The sequence below is a fragment of the Portunus trituberculatus genome, chromosome 46, assembly GCF_017591435.1.
Source record: "Portunus trituberculatus isolate SZX2019 chromosome 46, ASM1759143v1, whole genome shotgun sequence".
NCBI lineage: Eukaryota > Metazoa > Arthropoda > Malacostraca > Decapoda > Portunidae > Portunus > Portunus trituberculatus.
In genome coordinates, this window is record NC_059300.1 from 22,420,539 (window position 1) to 22,442,391 (window position 21,853).

The 21,853-nt window shown below is 38.6% G+C and overlaps 1 protein-coding gene across 5 annotated transcripts in view; it reads left to right on the top strand.

The window, feature by feature from the left end:
• LOC123519936 (histone-lysine N-methyltransferase PRDM9-like) overlaps nt 1–21,853 on the top strand; it is a 105,828-nt gene that overhangs the window by 75,226 nt on the left and 8,749 nt on the right. For all 5 annotated transcript variants that reach the window (XM_045281656.1, XM_045281654.1, XM_045281653.1 and 2 more), the window contains one exon: nt 111–266. In XM_045281656.1, coding sequence (XP_045137591.1) covers nt 111–266 — 156 coding nt within the window. The remainder of the gene's footprint in view (nt 1–110; nt 267–21,853) is intronic.

Genomic DNA, 21,853 nt, shown 5'->3' on the forward strand with positions numbered 1-21,853 from the left:
TGGAGACTTAATTCAAATCAGTGTGTGTCTTTTAGAAGATGAAATATTGTTTCATTAACAAAATATATATCCTATAATTGTATCCAGCAAGAAATTCTCTTTCCATTCAGGACCGCACATGTCCCAACTGCCACCATGTCTTTGAGAAGCGACATCAACGTAATAAGCACCTCAAAACCAAATGCTCCCAGCGCCATGAGTGCGTGGTATGCAACCGGCTGCTCAAGAATGAATACAGCCTTAGAGTCCACATGCAGTCCCATGAGGTAGTGAAGCAGTATTATGACATGCTGAGAGAAAACCATAGCCCATTTTCATGATGCTTATGTGAGATGTGTTTGAGATGTGTAGGATGTTGTCCTAGTGAATGAAGAGTTTTATGTAATCATTACTTAATTGTATATTTATGGTTCTTCCCTTGTTAGAAACATTTCTTGCCTTGTTTTAAATTATTATGCAAAATTACACACAGTATAGGAAAGACCATTGGAAAAAAGAGATCAGTGGAAATTCAGGGGTGGTATTGAGCCTATTTGACCAATTTTATCAGATTGGGCCCTGTATTTTACAGGGGCCCTGCACCAGCTATATATGTTTATTGCTATGTGCTATGTATGTTGCATGTGCTATAGCTAGCACATGCAACAAGCTTATTAATGTTTAGAGGTGTAATGAAAAATCAAGAATTTTTTTTTTTAAATAGCATTACATAGGAAATGTTTGTTTTCACTGTTTTACTTACCTAATTAAAGACAAGCATACTACACAAAAATATAAACATATAAATTTTTACTTTTGTAGAGTAGGGGCCCTGCCATCAGTTTTCTAATTGGGCCCTGCAGTTCCTAGTACTGGCCCTGAATAGAATATAAAGATATTATGAAATAGGAATTAAAGAATAAGGCTTATGAAATAATTGTGAAACTGCAGAATGATGAAAGGAAAGATACATAGACATAGGTAGATTGCACAGTAAGTGTTCTTAAAAAGAAAGAAAAGAAAGTCTTAAAATAGGAAAATGAAAAAAAAATATATATATTTTCTAACAGGAATAAGGTGGTATGTAGATGCAAGTTCTTATTGGTGTGTGTAATTATGTAATGATAAATTATTTGGTTTATTTATTGACAGCCATTTTGGCTGAAAATCCATGTTACGTATCAACTTGTATACTAACATGCATGCTTCATCTTTAGTATAGTAAGCCCACACACTTGGCGAATTAATTAGTCTGGCGAAACTACTGCCAAATGCAAATTTCGCCAAGCACGAGTTCTTTATACCATATAGATTGCCTAAAAAATGCCTCAATCAGTCATTGCCAAAGTCCTTGTTTTGATCCATAAAATACCATCTTTTGAGCTGAAATAAAATATTTTGCCTTCACATATTAGAACACGTGTATAAAAAACAATAAAGCTAATAAGACATGATATAAAGGCTGTAACTCCTGTTTTTCCACCCATTTTCTCGCCCACTTTCATTCTTGCCGCTACCACCATTTTCCTTACCTGCATCGGTACCAAATGTTGCGCTGGTAGAAGCCATGCTGGTCGTAGATTGCCAGAATTTGTTCCCCATGCTAGCAGAGGATAGCACAAACAAAATGGTGTTCTGATAAGTTTAGAGAGAGGTCTGACGTCACCAGTGAGCCGTGTGGTTTGCCGTGCAGCCGCCAGGGTACGGCCAAGTTTGAATTCAAATTGCCAAGTGTGCACACGATGGTCCATGGCCACCCTTCCTCCAAAAGTTAATTTCGCCAAGCTGAGATTTGCCAAGTTGGGGGCCTTACTGTATACAGTATCCTTAATGAAGCATTTTGCACGTAGCCTATTGCCACAACTTATCATCCTGGTAGATCAGGCATAGGATGATCAGGCCACCCTTTGTATTTTTTTTTCTGGAGTTTATTTCTCCTCCCTAATTGTGTATGTGTGTGTGTGTGTGTGTGTGTGTGTGTGTGTGTGTGTATATTTACCTAGTTGTATTTATCTTGTTGTATATTACAGGGTTTAAGCAGGGCTCATAGTGACCTTTCCCCATATCTACCTTTATCCATCTTTTCTTAAAAAAATTTTGCACACTTTCTGCTGCTACAATCTCTTCACTCAATCCATTCCACATGTCCACCGTCCTATGTTGGAAACTATACTTTTTAATGTTCATTGAATACTGACTTTTCATGGTCTTCTTGGAGTGTCCTCTTGTTCATCCGTCTCCATTCTCCATCAGTGATACCAGGTCTTGGCCATCTATCTTTTCCATATGGTTTACTTAACTTGTACATCATTATTAGATCTCCTCTTTCCCGTGTATCCTTCAAAGTTGGTAGTTTCACTTCCTTAAGTCTTTCTCTCCATTTTTGGCACCATCTTTGTAGTGGTCCTTTGGATTCTTTCTAGTTTCCTGATGTCCTTCTGCTTGTAAGGCGACCACAACACTGCTGCATATTCTAATCTAGGTCTTATCATAGTGGTTATGATCTTTTTCAACATACTTTTATCTATGTAATTGAATGCCACCCTGATATTTTTTAGTGACTTGTATTTCAAAGCAAATAACCCATTTATGTGTCTCTTTGGAGTCAGGTGTCTTGTATAATCACTCCCAGGTCTATCTCTTGTCTCCTTTTCATTATAATCTCTTCTCCCATTTTGTACTCCCATGTAGGTTTTGTATTGTTTTTATCCAGTTCCATTGCATGGCACTTTCTGGTATTAAATTCTAGTTTCCACTTTTGACTCCATTCCTGGATCAGATCAGTATCTTTCTTCAATTCCATACAGTCCTCGATGTTTTCTATTTTTCTCAAAAGTTTCGTGTCTTCTGCAAACAAATTTATGTAGCTATTTAAACCCTCTTGTGTATTGTTAATATATACATGAAATATAATTGGTGCCAACTAATATGCCACTAGTAACTGTGCTGCAATGTGATGGAGTGTCTCTTATCATTGTCCTCACTACCTTATCAGTTAAGTAGTCTGTCATCCAGTTTAAGATATTTCCCTGTATTCTTCTGATGTGTTCTATTTTCCATAGGAGTGTTCTGTGTGGTACTCTGTTGAAAGCCTTTTATTATCTATATACACTGTCTCAACTCATCCATCTCTCCCTCGTACATCATCTGTCAGTTTTGTATAAAAGCTTAGTAAATTTGTTATGATCACCCTTTTCTAAAACCAACTTAGGAGTTATCTATTATTTCATTTTTCTCCACCTATGATAACCATTTTTCTTTAATACAATTTCACAGATCTTTCCCACAACACTAGTTAGGGACTCTGTCTTTTTTCTTCCTTTGTATATTGAGACTATATTTCTGCTTCTCCATTCTTTTTGTACCTTCCCTTCCATTAGAGAGCTGTTGATCACATCCCAGATTGGTTCCACCAGTTGTTCTCTACATTCCCTGACCCTCTATCTGGTCCCATAGCTTTTCAGACATCCACCTTTTCTAGTGATATACTAATTTTCTGATTATGCACCACAACATTTTGTGTGTATTTACCCAGTTGTGTTTACCTAGTTGTAGTTTTACAGTGCCTAGGCATTTCACTTGTGTGGCCCCGTCTCCATATCTACATTTGTTCAACTTTTCTGTAAAACTATGCACACTCCTTGCTGACATGACATTTTCACTCAAGCTATTCCATGCCTCTATACTTCTTTGTGGAAAGCTGAATTTTTTCATGTTCTTGCAGGATCTTCCCATCCTCAACTTGTTATTATGACATCTTATGCTTCTACTGTTGACTTCATCTCTTAGTAACAGCTCCTTGTTATTTGCTACATCCATTCCATTCATTTGTTTGTAGACTTGTATTAGGTCTATCCTCTCTCTTCTCTGCTTCAGTGTTGGTAGATCAGCCTTCAGTTTCCTCGTATGTCATCCCTCTTAGCTCGGGTACCATCCTCGTTACCATCCTTTGCAGTCTCTCCAATTTCTGTATTTGTTTCTTTTTGTGTGGGAACCACACCACCCCTGCATACTCTAATCTGGGTCTGATCACAGTGGATATCAGTTTCTTCATCATATCTTTATCCATGTAGTGGAAAGCCAATCCGATACTTCTTACCAAATTGTATGTCTTGCCAAATATTTTGTCCACATGGCTATCCTATTGACTATTTTCTTGTATAATCACTCCTAGGTCCTTGTTAACTTTCTTCAGTTCTACACTATCTCCCATCTTGTAAATCCCCTTTGGCCATCTTCCACTCCTCAATTTCATATCATGACTTTTATCCACATTGAATTCCATCTCCCACTTCCTACTCCACCTCCAGATCTTGTTAAGGTCCTCCTGTAATAATTCAGTCCTCCTCATTTTTTACTTGTCTGAGCAGCTTGGCATCATCTGCAAATAGGTTCATGTAACTTTATTCCCTCAGGCATGTCACTTATGTATATGAGAAAAAGTATAGGTGTGAACACCGACCCCTGTGGCACTCTGCTCTCTGCTATTCTCCACTCTAATTTAATGTTGTGTGTGTGTGTATTTACCTAGTTGTATTATTTAGTTGTATTGTACAGGGTTCAAGCAGGGCTCATAGTGTCCTGTCTCCATATCTCCATTTATCTAATTTTTCCTTAAAGTTATGCACATTATGTGCTGTAACAACTTCATTATCCAATGCATTCCATTTTTCCACCGTTCTGTGTGGAAAACTGTATTTTCCAATATCCTTCACACACTGCCTCATCCTGATCTTCTTTTCATGTCCTCTTGTCCTTCCATCTTCTTCTATCAACAGCACCATGTCATCTTTGTCTATCTTTTCAATATTATTTACTATCCTATACATTGATATTAGGTTCCCATGTTCTCTTCTATCTTGTAAGGTTGGCAGTCCCATTTCTTTCAGTCGTTTTTCATATGCTAGGTCCTTTAATTCCGGCACCATCTTTGTAGCAATTTTCTGTATCTTTTCCAATTTTCTTATATCCTTTTTAGAGCTCGGAGACCATTTCACTGCTGCATATTCCAGCCTTGGATGTATCGTGCTTGTGATTATTTTTTCCACCATATCTTTGTCCATGTAATGAAATGCTGCTCTGATATTAGTCAATATTTTAGATGATAGTCCAAATATCTTGCTTATGTGTTTTTTGGGACTCAGATTTTCCTGTATGATCACTCCCAGATCTTTTTCCTCTTTAGTCTTCATTATTTGTTCCTCTCCCATCAAATAGTTCCATACTGGTTTTCTCTTACTCTTTCCTAGTTCTATTATGTAACATTTCTGGGCATTAAACTCCAATTTCTACTTCCTGCTCCACTCATAGATGTTGTTTATATCTTCCTGCAACAGCAGACAGTCCTCTCTGGTTTTGATAATTCTTAGCCGCTTTGCATCATCAGTGAATAAATTAATATAACTGTATCTCAATGTGAATGTCATTTACATAAATCTGAAACATAATGAGGGCTAACTCTGATCTTTGTGGCATTCCGCTAGTTACTTTACCCCAAGTTAAGTATGTATATCTGATCACAGTTCTCATTTCCCTATCCTTCAGATAATCTCCTTTCCATTCTAGCAAAGTTCCTTGCAGTCCTCCTATGTTCTCTAGTTTCAAAAATAGTCTTCCATGAGGGACTTTATCAAAAGCCTTTTTAATATCCAGGTATACTGTGTCTACCCATCCATCTCTGTTTTCAAGTCTTGCAATAACTCTTGAATAGAAGCTTAATAAGTTTGATACACATGACTGCCCTGTCCTGAACCCAAATTGTCTGTTCGATATGACTTGCTCCTCTTCTAGAAATTTAACCCATTTTCTTTGATAATTATTTCACACAACTTCCCCATGACACTTGTAAGTGACACTGGTCTGTAGTTTAGTGGTTCAATTGCCTTTCCTCCTATAAATATCGGTATTACGTTGGCTCTCTTCCCCTCAAACTACTGTCCTATAGCTTTAATGTCTTGCTTGTCTAAAGTTTTTTAATCTATCTTGAATAGGAAGATTCTCAAACATCTGTCACTTCACAATCTTCTGTCTGATCGCCAGTATGGCTTCTGTCAGAGGTCGCTCTACTTGTGATCTTCTGGCTTTCCTTACTGAGTCTTGGTCATCCTCTTTTAGAGATTTCGGTGAAACTTTTGGTGTAGCGTTAGACATATCAAAGGCTTTTGATAGAGTCTGGTATAAAGCGTTGATTTCAAAACTTCCCTCCTACGGCTTCTATCCTTCTCTCTGCAACTTTATCTCAAGTTTCCTTTCTGACTGTTCTATTGTTGCTGTGGTAGACGGCCACTGTTCTTCTCCTAAATTTATTAATAGTGGTGTTCCTCAGGGTTCTGTCCTGTCACCCATTCTCTTTCTATTATTCATTAATGACCTTAACCAAACTTCTTGCCCTATCTACTCCTACGCTGATGATACCACCCTACATTTTTCCACGTCCTTTCAGAGACGACCAACCCTTCAGGAAGTCAACAGATCACGCAGGGACGCCACAGAACGCCTGACTTCCGATCTTTCTAAGATTTCCGATTAAGGCAGAGAAAATCTAATAGTTTTTAATACCTCAAAAACTCAATTCCTCCATCTATCAACTTGACACAACCTTCCAGACAACTATCCCCTCTTCTTCAATGACACTCATCTGTCTCCCTCTTTCATAATGAATATCCTCGGTCTGTCTTTTGCTCATAATCTTAACTGGAAACTTCACATCTCATCTCTTGCTAAAACAGCTTCTATGAAGTTAGGTGTTCTGAGGTGTCTCCGCCAGTTTTTCTCGCCTCTCTAACTGCTTACTTTATATAAGGGCGTTATCCGCTTGTGTATAGAGTATTCTTCACATGTTTAGGGGGGTTCCAGTCACACAGTTTTACTAGATAGGGTGGAATCAAAAGCTTTTCATCTCATCACCTCCTCCTCTGACTAACTGTCTTCAGCCTCTTTCTCACCGCCGAAATATTGCATCTCTTTCTATCTTTTATCGCTATTTTCATGGTAACTGTTCTACTGATCTTGCTAACTGCATGCCTCCCCTAATCCTGCAGCATCACTGCACAAGGCTTTCTTCTTCCTCTCATCCCTATTCTGTCCAACTCTCTAATGCAAGAGTTAACCAGTACTCTCAATCATTCATCCCTTTCACTGGTAAACTCTGGAACTCCCTCCCTGCATCTGTAATTCTGAATTCCTACGACTTGTCTTCTTTTGAGAGGGAGGTATTGAGGCATTTGCTCCCTATTTTTAGCTGACGCTTTTCCACTTTTTAGAAAGCCAGCACTCAAGTGGGCCTTTTTTATTAATCTTTTTCCTTTTTTTTTTGCCCTTGGCCAGTCCTCTTCCCTATGTAAAAAAAAAAAAAAATTCTAGTGGAACTTTCCCTTCATTTATTGAACTTGTAATTATTTCCAAATTGGATCCAGTAATTGCTCTTTACGTTCTTTTAACACCCAGCCTGATACACCATGTGGCCCCAATGCTTTTTCTGACATCCAACTTATCCAATAATCTTCCAATATCCTCTTTGTGCACTGTGATCTCCTGTAATCCTTGGCAATCCTATGTCCTATTAGGTTCTGTGAAATCATCTTCTGCAGTGAACACTGTTTTGAAGCTCTCATTCATTATTTCACACATTTTCTCTTTTTGGTATGTCTTCCCTTCTTTAATTATTTTTACAATTGTTTCCTTATTCTTTGTTTTGCCATTTATAAACTTGTAGAAAAGTTTGAGTTTATCTTTGCCTTTATTCACTATATCCTTCTCAAAATTTCTTTCTTCCTCTCTCCTTACTCTAATATATTCATTTCTGGCATATTTATATTGCTGTCTGTTATAGTCATTTCCCTGTTTTATGAGTTTCTTCCATGCTTTATCTTTTGCCTTTTTGGCTTGTATGCACCTTGCATTGTACCAAACATGTATTTTTTTCTTAACTCTATAAACAGGTACAAACTTTTTACTCCTTATTATATTTCTGTAAGAATATGTCATATTTCCCTTGTACTGCTTTTCTGTACATAATATTACTCTACTCAATATCAGCAAAATAGATCCTTAATTTTTCCAAAATCTGCTCTTGCATAATTTAAGCTCTCTCCTTTATAGTCATCTCTGTAACTTATCCCATCTTCCTCCTGAATTTGCATCTCTAATGTCACATGAACACTTCTCACCATTGGACTAAGGTATTGAATGGTTGGAGGGGGCTCTTTCTTCTTGTACCTTGTTGACTCCTCCACCCACTAGTTCATTGCATTAACCATAGTCAACTGCAACACTTTCTCGCTCCACTGCCCAGCATTATCCATTACTTCCATCTCTCTCCAGTTTATTTTTTTACAGTTAAAGTCTCCAACTAATAGTATTCTTCTATGTCTTCTTATTATATTACCTAAGCACTTTATCACCTCTCTTTGCATATCTTTATGTTCTTCTGATCTCCATGTATTAGTCTTTAGTGGAACATATGTAACTATAATTTTTCTTTTCTTCAAATCTTCTGTTCTGATTGTTAGTCCCATTAATTCAACTTTGTCCTCACCATATTGCACATCCTCCACACGTATATTATCACGAACCATCATTAGCACTCCTCCTTCCCCTTTATCTTTCCTGTCTCTCCTCCAGGTGTTATATCCTTCCTCTTTAAAGTTGACATGGATCTCTTTTTTTAGTTTTGTTTCAATGATGCACATTACATCCGGGCTTTTCTCTTTCAAATAATGTCAAACTTCCAGTATGCTATGTTAATATAAATCACTCTTAATTTATTGCCTCCTCCACGATCTCTTTTTTCCTTAGGTACCATTTCATTAATCTCATATCCAGAACCCTCCAGTAAAAATTCTTCTCTATTTCTATCCTTTTCTGGTTTTTTTCCTTAGCTTCTCTTCTTAGCATTCTCCTTTTCCCTTTCCTCTAAGTTCATCTCTTTTTATTATCCATATTTTCTTGTGTTCAACATCATCGGCCAGTTTGTGTGTGCAATTCACCTCAGTCGCCTGCTGGTCACCCAGCCAGTCTTCATTCCGGAGCAAGCTCAGAGCTCATAGACCAATCTTTGGGTAGGACTGAGACCACAACACACTCCACACACCGGGAAAGCGAGGCCACAACCCCTCGAGTTACATCCTGTACCTATTTATTGCTAGTTGAACAGGGGCCACACATTAAGAGGCTTGCCCATTTGCCTCGCCGATCGAACCCGGCCTCATTGAGTCGACTCTAACCACTACACCACTGTGTGTGTGTGTGTGTGTGTGTGTGTGTGTGTGTGTGTGTGTGTGTGTGTGTGTGTGTGTGTGTGTATTTACCTATTTGTAATTACCTATTTGTGTATTACAGGGCCCGAGCTAAGCTCTCTGTGACCTGTTTCCTTGTCCATTCCTGTCATATCTCTCTTTCATCTGATTGACACACACCGTGTCAACGACATCACTGCTCAGTTTACTCCACTTATCAATGCTACGATGCAAGAAACTGTATTTTCTCACGTCATTTAGACAGATGTCCTTTATTAGCTTTTTTCCATGGCCTTGGAAATGATTACTTGTGGTCACCTTTATCAATTCTCTATCCAGTACGTCAATCTTGTTCACCAATTTATACATAGTTATCATGTCTCCTCTTGTTCTTCTCTCTTCTAATGTGGTCAGCCCCAGCTTCCTCAGTCTTTCCTCATAGTCTAACTTCCTGAGTCCTGGTACCATCCTTGTTGCCAGCCTCTGTACCCTTTCCACCTTCTTCACATTTTTCTTCATATGCGGTGACCAGACACATGCTGCATATTCTAACTGGGGTCTTATTAAGGTACATAATATCTTTTTCATCATTCCTTCATCTAGATAGTGGAATGCAAGGCCAATATTTTGAAGCATGTTGTATGTTTTCCAAAAAATCTTGTTAATGTGTTTCTCCGGTGACAAGGTGTTTTGGACAGTTACTCTTAAGTCTTTCTCCTCATTGGTCTCTTTAATTTTCTCATCACCCAGCCTGTAATCCCTGTTTGGTCTATATCTACTTCTTTCCATTTTCATAACATGGCTCTCGTCTATATTAAATTCCATCTGCCACTCCTTACTCCACTCATATATTTTATCAAGATCTTCCTGTAACTTGTTACAATCTTCCATTTTCTTTACTCTCCTCATGATTTTAGTATCGTCCGCAAACATGTTCATGTAACTGCCGATTCCTACTGGCATATCATTAACATAAATCAAAAACATGATGGGACCCAGCACTGACCCTTGTGGAACTCCACTGGTTACCTTCTTCCACTCGGACTTCCATCCTCTCACCACTGTTCTCATTTCTCTTCCCATTAAGTAATTTTCCATCCATTTTGCTAGTTTATCATTTACTCCTCCAATCATCTTTAGTTTCCACATCAGTCTATTGTGTGGTACTTTATCAAAGGCCTTTCTCAAGTCCAGGTAGATAGCATCCACCCATCCCTCTCTATGTTGTAGTATGTCAGTCACTCTTGAATAAAAACATAATAAATTGGATACGCACAATCTTCCTTTTCTGAAACCAAACTGCCTTTCACTCAGAATGTTTTCACTTTTTAGATACTCACTCCACTTAGCTTTAATTACTTCTTCACATACCTTGCACAATATACTAGTCAACGATACTGGTCTATAATTTAGCGGTTCCATTTTACTACCATTCTTATATATAGGCACAGTGTCAGCTCTTTTCCACTCTTTCGGGACTAATCCTGTTTGTATGGAGGTTTCCACAATATCAAATACGGGGTTCAACAATTGATCATTACATTCATTTAGCAACCTCCCAGATATGCCATCAGGCCCCATTGATTTATTAATATCCAGATTACTTATAATTTTCCTTATATCTTCTTTAGTAACCATGATGTCCTGCATTTGCTTTATTTCCGTAGGCCTACTTCCCAAAAAATGCTCCTTCTTTGTAAACACTTTGCAAAAGTTGTCGTTCAAAATTTCAGCTATATCTCCAGCATCTTCATATACTTCTTCCCTGTTTTTTACCTTTTCTATTGCCTCCCTTTATTTAGTTTTCCATTTATGAATTTGTAAAACATTTTTGGGTCACTATCACAGTTTTCCACCATCCTCTGTTCATATTCCTTCTGTGCTGTTCTCCTTACTTCAACATATCTATTCCTTGCTGTTTTGTAGACTTCCCTTGATAATACATCACTGTTTTTCTTAAGTTTCTTCCATGCCTTTTCTTTGTTCTTTTTTGCTTCTTCACAATTTCTATTAAACCACTGTTTATTATTTAAAGTCCTCTTTCTGTGATATGGCACAAACTTTTTCACAGCAGAGTTATACAAATCCATAAATTTATCGTATTTCAATTGCATATCCTTTCCTGGTATACCACGGACCAGTCAATTTCATTAAAGAACTCCCTTATATGGTTATAATTTGCCCTAGTATAATTTAATTTTTCCTCCTGTTCCACAATCTTATTCGTGCTTAATTCCAGCTCAAAGCTTAGGACATCATGATCGCTTTTCCCCAAGGGACATTCATGTTCAATTTCCTCTTTTAGAGATTCCCTGGTAAATACCAAATCCAACCTTGCTGCAACATCTTGTCCCCTGCACCTTGTTGGTGATCTCACCCACTGTGTCATCAAGTTATTTGTTGCTACCTTTAACAATTCTTCTGCCCACTCACCACCGTTCACCACTCGTAGTCTTCCCACACTATTTCTTTGCAATTGAAGTCTCCAACTATCATCACTCTATCCTTTCTGATGAGTTCTTGCTTCATTCTGTCTAGAGTATTTCTCATCACCATTTGGTACTGTTCATATTCCCAAGCACTGGTTCTGGGTGGTATGTATACTGTTATAATATTAATGTCCTTCTTGCCATCTGTTATAAGCATACTTATCACTTCCTCATTTCTCTTACTATAGTTCACCTCCTTCACTATCAGATCTTCCTTAGTAAGAACCATTATACCACCACCTCCTTTATTTTTTCTATCATTTCTCCATACTTTGTAGTGTTTTACAACAAACCAGTCAAGCTTTATTTCGGGTCTTAGCTTTGTTCCCACTACACACATTATGTCCGGTTCGTTATTTCTTAGGTAATCCATACATTCTAGCCTTTTAGACAAAAATCCATCTATGTTCGTGTAAGTCACTTTTATTCCATTCCTAGTCTCATTCTTCCATGTAATGCCTATTCCGTCTGTTTTATCCACCACTTCTTTAGCTTCCCATTTCTCATCCTCCAAAAAAAAAATTGGTCTTTTCCTCCTCTGTTCTTTCGTCATTCCTCTCCTTCACTTCAGTTACAAGCTCCTTCATTTTCATTCGCTCATCTTGTGACATATTTCTTCTTATGTAAATTGTTTTGGTTTTCTCAGAGTCCTTAAGTTTCCAAGCCCTCTTCAACAAGGCCTCAGCTGCCACCTGAGACTTTAATTTCAATTTTAATGGTCTATTCTTGCCTTCCTCAAAAGTTCCCAATCTCACACTTTCTTCTACCTCAGCATATAGGTCCTCTTCTTCCACAGAGATCTTGTTCAGTAAAGACTTAATCCTGTCATTTTCCTTATCCCTCCTGTCCTGCCAGTTTCTGTTAGTTTCCTCTTGCAATCCTATTATGATCACACATTTTTTCTTTTCAGCAATATCTCTCACCACATACTCATTTTCCTTTAGTGCCTTTACCATTTTGTTAGTAATTCACTATCACTCCGTGCCATGGAGTCGAGGTTATCCTCATGGCATGAGCGTATATGAATACTAAGATATGATATCCTTTATAATAGGCAATAGAGGAGTGAAAACATAAATTTTGTGGTGAAAGACAACACAAAGGCTAAAAGGGTCACAAGAAGAAGAAGAAGAAGAAGCGGCAGTGTTACCGTGAGTCTCTGCCTCGTCTGTGGGTGATCTCATCTCTGCTTTATTTTCTGGTATTCCATGTAAGATTTCACTTTATGCATTACAAAACAATCCTTTCTCGGTGGCAAGGTTTGTAAAAAGCTAATAGAAATGTTTTGTGAACATAAATGCATATATAAGACAGTAACACCACCTCCAGAGGTGGTGTTCCCAGCAACCTCAGAGCAACCTTGTCACCGTCCCTCCAAGCGTTTATGGATGCCATTTTGCGGCAGGAGGTTGTTCTGACGTTAAAGAATCTTGGATCCAGCTCCAGGAGCGCTAGAGACAGAGGCGGGGAGCCAGCCAATCACAGCGAAGCTGCCGCGTTCGGTCCCTCACCTGGCAAATTCAAACCCAGAAAATTCGCTAAAAACAGATGTGGTTGTACGTTATGCGGATTTTTTTGGTCTAACTTTATATAGTACGTTAAACTGGAAATTCGTTAGACGAACGTTCGTTAAGCGGAGTATTACTGTACTGTTAGGTTAGTTTTACCATTAGGTTTAGTTCATCTGGGAAACCAAAATAGACAAAATTCCAGTTCCCCATAAAGTCTAAGGAGACAAATGACCATATTTGACAAACAAAAGACCGACTTCTTTATTATCCAGACCAGTGCCTGCACCATTTAATCTACAAAAACGAGGGTTGAGTGTACTGTAGTGTTATTTTGGTTAAAACAGTACTGGACATAAGTGAAGAGACAAGATAAACATTGAACATGAAGGTTTTCCTAAGATTTTTCTAAGTTATCTAAGATAAAGATAAAAAACAAAGACTTTGATTTATCTTTTTTGGATTTAAAAAATCAATAAAATTATTGCTAGTATCGAAATTTTGGATTTATCTGTTTATCAGTTATTGGTTATCATGCTGTAAATTTAATGAAAGCTTTCAATTATCATTTACATCTAATAAAGTTTTCCTTATCAATTTACAGGTTATAGTGATAATTTTTCCATTATCAAACCAGTTATGGTAATGAAGCATAATTTTCAAAGGAGGACAGAGTAATACAAAACAACTAAGAAAAGGAAAATGCCTTAGCATGAAATATAGAAATTATTAATTAATTAAAAGGAAGGGTAACATCTATTAGCAAAGATTGTGTGCATTAGTGAGAGGAAAGACTAAATAGAAATAGAGACAATCACCTCAGAGCCTGTGAAATGTAATGAAACACACACACACACACACACACACACACACACACACACACACACACACACACACACACACACACACACACACACACACACACACACACACACACAAATGCATGGTCAGTACAGGAATATGAAGAAATGATAAGTGATACAGGAACATGTCTGGAAGAAATGTTGGGTGGCTGTGAACGAACTATAATGATGGGAGATTTTAATTGTAAAGAGGTGTGTTGGGAGGACTGGTCAATGGAAGGATCAGAGACAACATGGGGAAATACACTATTGACACTGGCAATGGAAAATGTGTTAACTCAGTGGGTCAAAGAAGATACTAGGTTTGGAGGAGAGGGAGCATCGTCAAGACTGGACTTGGTCTTTAGTACAGAGCCAATGGTCATTGAGGAGATGAGGGTGGAGTGCCCTTTAGCAAAGAGTGATATGCAGTTTTGGAGTTCAAGGTGATAGATGAAGAGAAATCTAGAAGAAATGAAGAATATAAAGTGGGAAGATGGAATTATGCCAAGACAGATTTTGGAAACCTAAAGAAATTCTTTCAAGAGACAAATTGGATGAAATTCAAGATTGCTAAGGAGCAAATGAAAAGTGGAAGGAATTTATAAAAATATACAAAGAAGGTGAGAAAAATTTGTACCAATAAGACAACATAGAGAAGTTGGAAAGCAGGACTGGTTTAACGATAGATGTGAAAAGGCTAGAACAAGAAAAGAGGATGCATGGAAGAGGTGGAGAAGGAAAAGACGGATTAAGCAGTGGGAAAGTTACAAAAGAGCAAGAAATGAATATGTGTTGATTAGAAGAGAAGAAAGAAAGAAACAAGAAAAGGATATAATTGATAAATGTAAAGACCAACCAAGGCTTTTTTACAGACATGTGAACAACAACATCAAAAATAGAGAAAGTATTGAAAGTTTAGAAGTAAATGGAGTATGCAGTGAAGATCCCAGGAAATGGCAGAGGCTATGAATGGATGCTTTCGGAAGGTATTCACAAAGGAGACTGCTTTTGACAAACCACTGGTAATGGAACAGAAAGGGATTATGAAGGAGTTTCAAGTAACTGGAGGAGATCAAGAACATGATGGGGAGTTTAGAAGTGAGAAAAGCTGTGGGACCTGATGGGGTATCAGGATGGATTTTAAGAGAATGCAGGGAGCAACTGGCAGAAAAAGTTTGTGAAGTAATTGATGCCTCATTAAGGGAAGGTGTAGTGCCCCAAGACTGGAAAAGAGCTAACATTGTCCCAATCTATAAATCAGGTAACAAGAGAGACCCATTGAACTATAGACCAGTGTCACTTACAAGTGTGGTAGCTAAGATGTGTGAGAGGGTGGTGAAGAATAGATGGACAGACTTCTTGGAGAAAAATGACATACTTTGTGAGTGTCAATTTGGTTTTAGAAAAGGGCGTTCATGCACGACAAACCTGATATGTTACTATTCGAGGGTGATAGATGTAATACAGGAAAGAGATGGTTGGGCTGATGGAATATATCTGGATTTAAAAAAGGCCTTTGATAAGGTACCACACGGAGACTGATCTGGAAACTTGAAATGGTAGGAGGAGTGCATGGCAGTTTACTAAAATGGATGGAAGACTTTTTGGTAGGAAGAGAAATGAGAACAATAATTAAGGACAGACCATCAGAATGGGGATTGGTGGAGAGTGGAGTTCCACAGGGATCAGTGTTGGCACCAGTAATGTTTTGGGTCTACATAAATGACATGGTGGATGGGGTGTCCAGTTATGTGAGCCTATTTGCAGACGATGCAAAATTGTTAAGAAAAGTGAGATGTGACAAAGATTGCGAACTACTCCAGGAAGACTTGGACAGAATATGGAAATGGAGCTGTACATGGCAAATGGAGTTCAACACGACAAAATGCAAGAAAATAGAGTTTGGCAAGAGTGAAAGAAGAATCAGGAGTATGTACAAGATAGGAAATGAAGACATAAAACCAGTCATGAAGAAAAAGACCTTGGGGTGACAATTACCAATGACCTATCGCCAGAGAGACATATAAACAAAATAATTGGAGAAGTATTGAACTTATTGAGGAACATAAGAGTGGCGTTCGTATATTTAGATGAAGAAATGATGAAGAAAATAATTACTGCAATGATAAGACCGAGGCTTGAATATGCAACAATACAGTGGGCTCGAACTTAAAGAAACACATAAGGAAACTAGAGAAAGTACAGAGGGCTGCAACGAAAATGGTGCCTGACTTAAGAGATTTGACTTATGAAGACAGACTGAAAAGAATGCAACTTCCGACCCTGGAAAACAGAAGAGAAAGGGGAGACCTGATAGCAATATACAGAGTGATGATTGGCATGGAAAAATGGATAGGGAAGATCTGTGTATGTGGAATGAAAGAATGTCGAGAGGGCATGGGAAAAACTAAAATGGCCACTTATAGGAGAGATGTGAAAAATATAGCTTCCCTCATAGAAGGGTGGAAGCATGGAATAGTTTAGACGTGGAAGTGGTCAACGCAAGGAATATTCATGATTTTAAGAAAAAGCTGGACATTAATAGATATGGAGACGGGACAACACGAGCATAGCTCTTTTCCCGTATGTTACAATTAGGTAAATACAATTAGGTAAATACACACACTAGTAAAAAAGCAGAAAGAGGAAAACAAAGGGATTACGCAGAGGGAAATGGTAAAGGCACTAAAGGAAAATGAGTATGTGGTGAGAGATATTGCTGAAAAGAAAAAATGTGTGATCATAATAGGATTGCAAGAGGAAACTAACAGGAACTGGCAGGACAGGAGGGATAAGGAAAATGACAGGATTAAGTCTTTACTGAACAAGATCTCTGTGGAAGAAGAGGACCTATATGCTGAGGTAGAAGAAAGTGTGAGATTGGGAACTTTTGAGGAAGGCAGGAATAGACCATTAAAATTGAAATTAAAGTCTCAGGTGGCAGCTGAGGCCTTGTTGAGGAGGGCTTGGAAACTTAAGGACTCTGAGAAAACCAAAACAATTTACATAAGAAGAAATATGTCACAAGATGAGCGAATGAAAATGAAGGAGCTTGTAACTGAAGTTAAGGAGAGGAATGACGAAAGAACAGAGGAGGAAAAGACCAATTTTTTTTTGGAGGATGAGAAATGGGAGGCTAAAGAAGTGGTGGATAAAACAGACGGAATAGGCATTACATGGAAGAATGAGACTAGGAATGGAATAAAAGTGACTTACACGAACATAGATGGATTTTTGTCTAAGAGGCTAGAATGTATGGATTACCTAAGAAATAACGAACCGGACATAATGTGTGTAGTGGGAACAAAGCTAAGACCCGAAATAAAGCTAGACTGGTTTGTTGTAAAACACTACAAAGTATGGAGAAATGATAGAAAAAATAAAGGAGGTGGTGGTATAATGGTTCTTACTAAGGAAGATCTGATAGTGAAGGAGGTGAACTATAGTAAGAGAAATGAGGAAGTGATAAGTATGCTTATAACAGATGGCAAGAGGGACATTAATATTATAACAGTATACATACCACCCAGAACCAGTGCTTGGGAATATGAACAGTACCAAATGGTGATGAGAAATACTCTAGACAGAATGAAGCAAGAACTCATCAGAAAGGATAGAGTGATGATAGTTGGAGACTTCAATTGCAAAGAAATAGTGTGGGAAGACTACGAAGTGGTGAACGGTGGTGAGTGGGCAGAAGAATTGTTAAAGGTAGCAACAAATAACTTGATGACACAGTGGGTGAGATCACCAACAAGGTGCAGGGGACAAGATGTTGCAGCAAGGTTGGATTTGGTATTTACCAGGGGAATCTCTCTAAAAGAGGAAATTGAATATGAATGTCCCTTGGGGAAAAGCGATCATGATGTCCTAAGCTTTGAGCTGGAATTAAGCACGAATAAGATTGTGGAACGCAGGAAGGAAAAATCAAATTATACTAGGGCAAATTATAACCATATAAGGGAGTTCTTTAATTAAATTGACTGGTCCGTGGTATACCAGGAAATGGATATGCAATTGAAATACGATAAATTTATGGATTTGTATAACTCTGCTGTGAAAAAGTTTGTGCCATATCACAGAAAGAGGACTTTAAATAATAAACAGTGGTTTAATAGAAATTGTGAAGAAGCAAAAAAAGAACAAAGAAAAGGCATGGAAGAAACTTAAGAAAAACAGTGATGTATTATCAAGGGAAGTCTACAAAACAGCAAGGAATAGATATGTTGAAGTAAGGAGAACAGCACAGAAGGAATATGAACAGAGGGTGGTGGAAAACTGTGATAGTGACCCAAAAAATGTTTTACAAATTCATAAATGGAAAACTAAATAAAGGGAGTGATAGTGAATTATTAATGAAATACCATGGTATTTCATTAGTAATTCACTATCACTCAGTGCCATGGAGTCGAGGTTATCCTCATGGCATGAGCGTATATGAATACTAAGATATGATATCCTTTATAATAGGCAATAGAGGAGTGGAAACAAATTTTGTGGTGAAAGACAACACAAAGGCTAAAAGGGTCACAAGAAGAAGAAGTGACCGAGTCACCGTGAGTCTCCACCTCGTCTGTGGGCAATCTCATCTGCTTTATTTTCTGGTATTCCATGTAAGATTTCACTTTATACATTACAAAACAATCCTATCTTGGGGCAAGGTTTATAAAAAGCTAATAGAAAAAAAATTTTCTTTTAACCCATGTGATATGTTGGGGACCAGCCCAGAACGCCCCGTGATTTTCATTATTTCCTATGGGAAAATTTCGTCCGCTTAACGAATTTCTGCTCTACGAACGGCTTTGACACCACCTATCCTGTTTGTTAAGTGGAGTATTGCTGTACTGTATATTGTAGATTATAAGTTGATCTAGCACATGAATCCACCTCTATAATTTGACCTCAAAATGTTGCACAGTACTATTGCTAAACCTTGCAGATAAATTGACCCCTCTTAACTATTACTTAGCCTAGTCCAATGTTGCCCTGAGTCCCTAAGTATTGGGTTGTAAAAAAAGTTTTATCTACAGTAGAATAAATAAAACAATTGAAATAGATTGAAAACACCACCAACTTCAAGCATTTCAAGATAAACAAGTTGTCAGTTTTTACTTTTTCTCTGTGCTCATCTCTTTCACAAACTTGCTCATTGATACCAGACATTACACAGTGTTCATCAATGTCGGCCAGACTTGTTTACAACTGCCTACCACAGCAGCACTGCCATCTGTTGTCCATTTCTGGAAGTGTGCGGGGCGTGCATTGTTTTAATTAATTTCTTGGCTGTCTGAACTTGAATTATTAAATCATTATCTGGACATTGCCTGGATTATCCAAAATCTGGATAAACAAGGTCTTTTTTTTCTTATGCAAGAAGAAAAAGCTGCCAAGGGCAAAAAAAAAAGTTAGAAAAAAAAAAAAAAACGTTGGAACTGCAGGTTCCCTAAAAGGTTAAAAGAGTCGTCCAAAAGCAAGTGTCAAATGTCTCGACACCTCTCTCTTAAAAGAAGTTAAGTCGCAGAAAGATAGAAATACAGAAGCAGGTAGGGAGTTCCAGAGTTTACCAGTGAAAGTTATAAATGATTGCGAGTACTGTTTAACTCTTGTATTAGAGGGTTAGACAGAATAGGGATGAGAGGAAGAAGAAAGTCTTGTGCAGCGAGGCTGCAGGAGGAGGGGAGGCATGCAGTTAGCAAGATCAGTAGAACAGTTAGCATGAAAATAGTGATAAAAGATAGAAAGAGATGCAACATTTTGGCGGTTAGAATGAGGCTGAACACAGTGTCAGAGGAGGGAAGTTTTTTTTATTTATTTTTTTTATATACCATGTGGGACAAGAATTTATGGGCTAAATCAGATAGTTTTTGGGGTACCTCTTATCTCAAAGCCCGCCCACTAGGAAACCGTTGCCCCAAGTGAGGAAGCCCAACCTACACTTGGACTGTGGATAGGATTTGAACCTGTGCACTTGGAGACCCCTGGGAACCCAAAGTATGCATGGTTCCACTTGTGATTCTATCCTATATAATAAAGCTGTATGAGTGGAACCTGCCAAACATATGAAAAGTACTCCATACAAGGACGGATAAGGCCCTTGAACAGAGATAGCTGGAAAGGCGAGAAAAACTGGCAGAGACACTGCAGAACACCAAACTTTATAGAATCTGTTTTAGCAAGAGATGAGATGTGAAGTTTCCAGTTGAGATTATGAGTAAAGGACTGTGGGATTTTCAGAGTTGTAACCACAAAGGATATAAATACATGAACTCCCTTTATCAAGCTGGGGTTATGTATTTGTTATGTAAGCACAATACATACAATCTTAGAAATCAAAGTATAACATAAAGCTGATGTCCAACAATATAAATATCTCATTTAAGCAACACAACAAAGAAAATACATGTATATTTACATTTAAGGTAGAAATCCATGGGTGTGATACAGCAGCCCAGGTGTTGGGGTGGTAATGGTGGCAGTGGTGTCGGGCTGGACACTGGTAACCTGGCCCTGTCCACCACCTATCCTCAGCTTCGTTCCCACTCCTGGGCCCCACCGCCACTTCACCTTCGGTTGTTATCATCGACCTACACCAACTAGCCATACAGCCAGTTAACTTGACAACATTAACCCCCCAATCCCAATTACTCCAACCATCTATGAACATTATTACACCAATCACCTATAAACATATTTAACATCCTCTTCACCAGAAATCCACTTGTGGATTTTGATAATCATATTATAATACATTACACATATTCCGGCAGGCGGATCTGACGACCTGAGCGGGTGGTTACTGGAGGCATAACAGGTGTCAACCTGCACTCCTCTTCCAATAGTAATTCCAATTCCATGTGAGCAGTAGTAATATCGTTCGTTCCTTCATCATCCTTGCTTGTGATAGCATCATGCACTGCTTCCAGTCGGTACAGTTTGTCTATTGGGCATCGAGTAGTACGGCCACGCAGGTAAATAGCAGTACATGGATGACCAACGTGACCGGGGATCAGAGAAACTATTTTTGCCATCGGCCACTGACCCCTTGTAGTTTCTCCATGTACCATGACGATGTCTCCAGCTTGTGGTGTTCGAGTAGATCTTCCCCGGAGTTTGGTGTTCCAAGTCCTCAGAGTTTGTAAATACTCTCCGGACTATCTTTTGGTGAGTTGATCTGAGACTCTTCGCCTGTTACGCCAGGAACGGTCCAGTGTAGCAGACGGGTCAACATCAGGTGAGACAATTCCTCGTATGGATGTCACTCCAAAGAGGAAATGTGCCCGGGTAAGAACCTCACCCCCATTGTCCTTGGTTAAGGGGCGAAGGTTTAAATAAAGGGCGAGTTCATAGAAAACGGTGCTCAGCTTGTCGTAGGAGAGATGGCATTGGTGCAGGGTGATTCTAAGCGACTTCTTGACGCACGCTACCAGTCTCTCCCAGAATCCTCCCCACCACGGCGCAGCTTCGGGGATGTAGTGCCACTGCGTGGATTGAGGTAGCTGTCCAGACAGTTTTCTGAAAGATTTGGCATTGTCACTTACAATGATGATAGCGCAAAGAAGCGCCTGAGCGCCAGCTGGAGATCACCTTTACTTTGAGACCTTACCACTTCTAGGTGAATAGCACGTGAAGTGGCACATGTAAGCAACAAGCCCCACACCTTCCTTTCTCCTGCATCCACGTAGATGGGTCCGAAGTAGTCCAATCCAATTCTTGAGAAAGGTCGTGCTGGTTCCATCCGGAAGTCTGGCAGGGAAGTCTCAGGGGAAGAGTACAGTAAGCTGTGATACCGCTTGCAC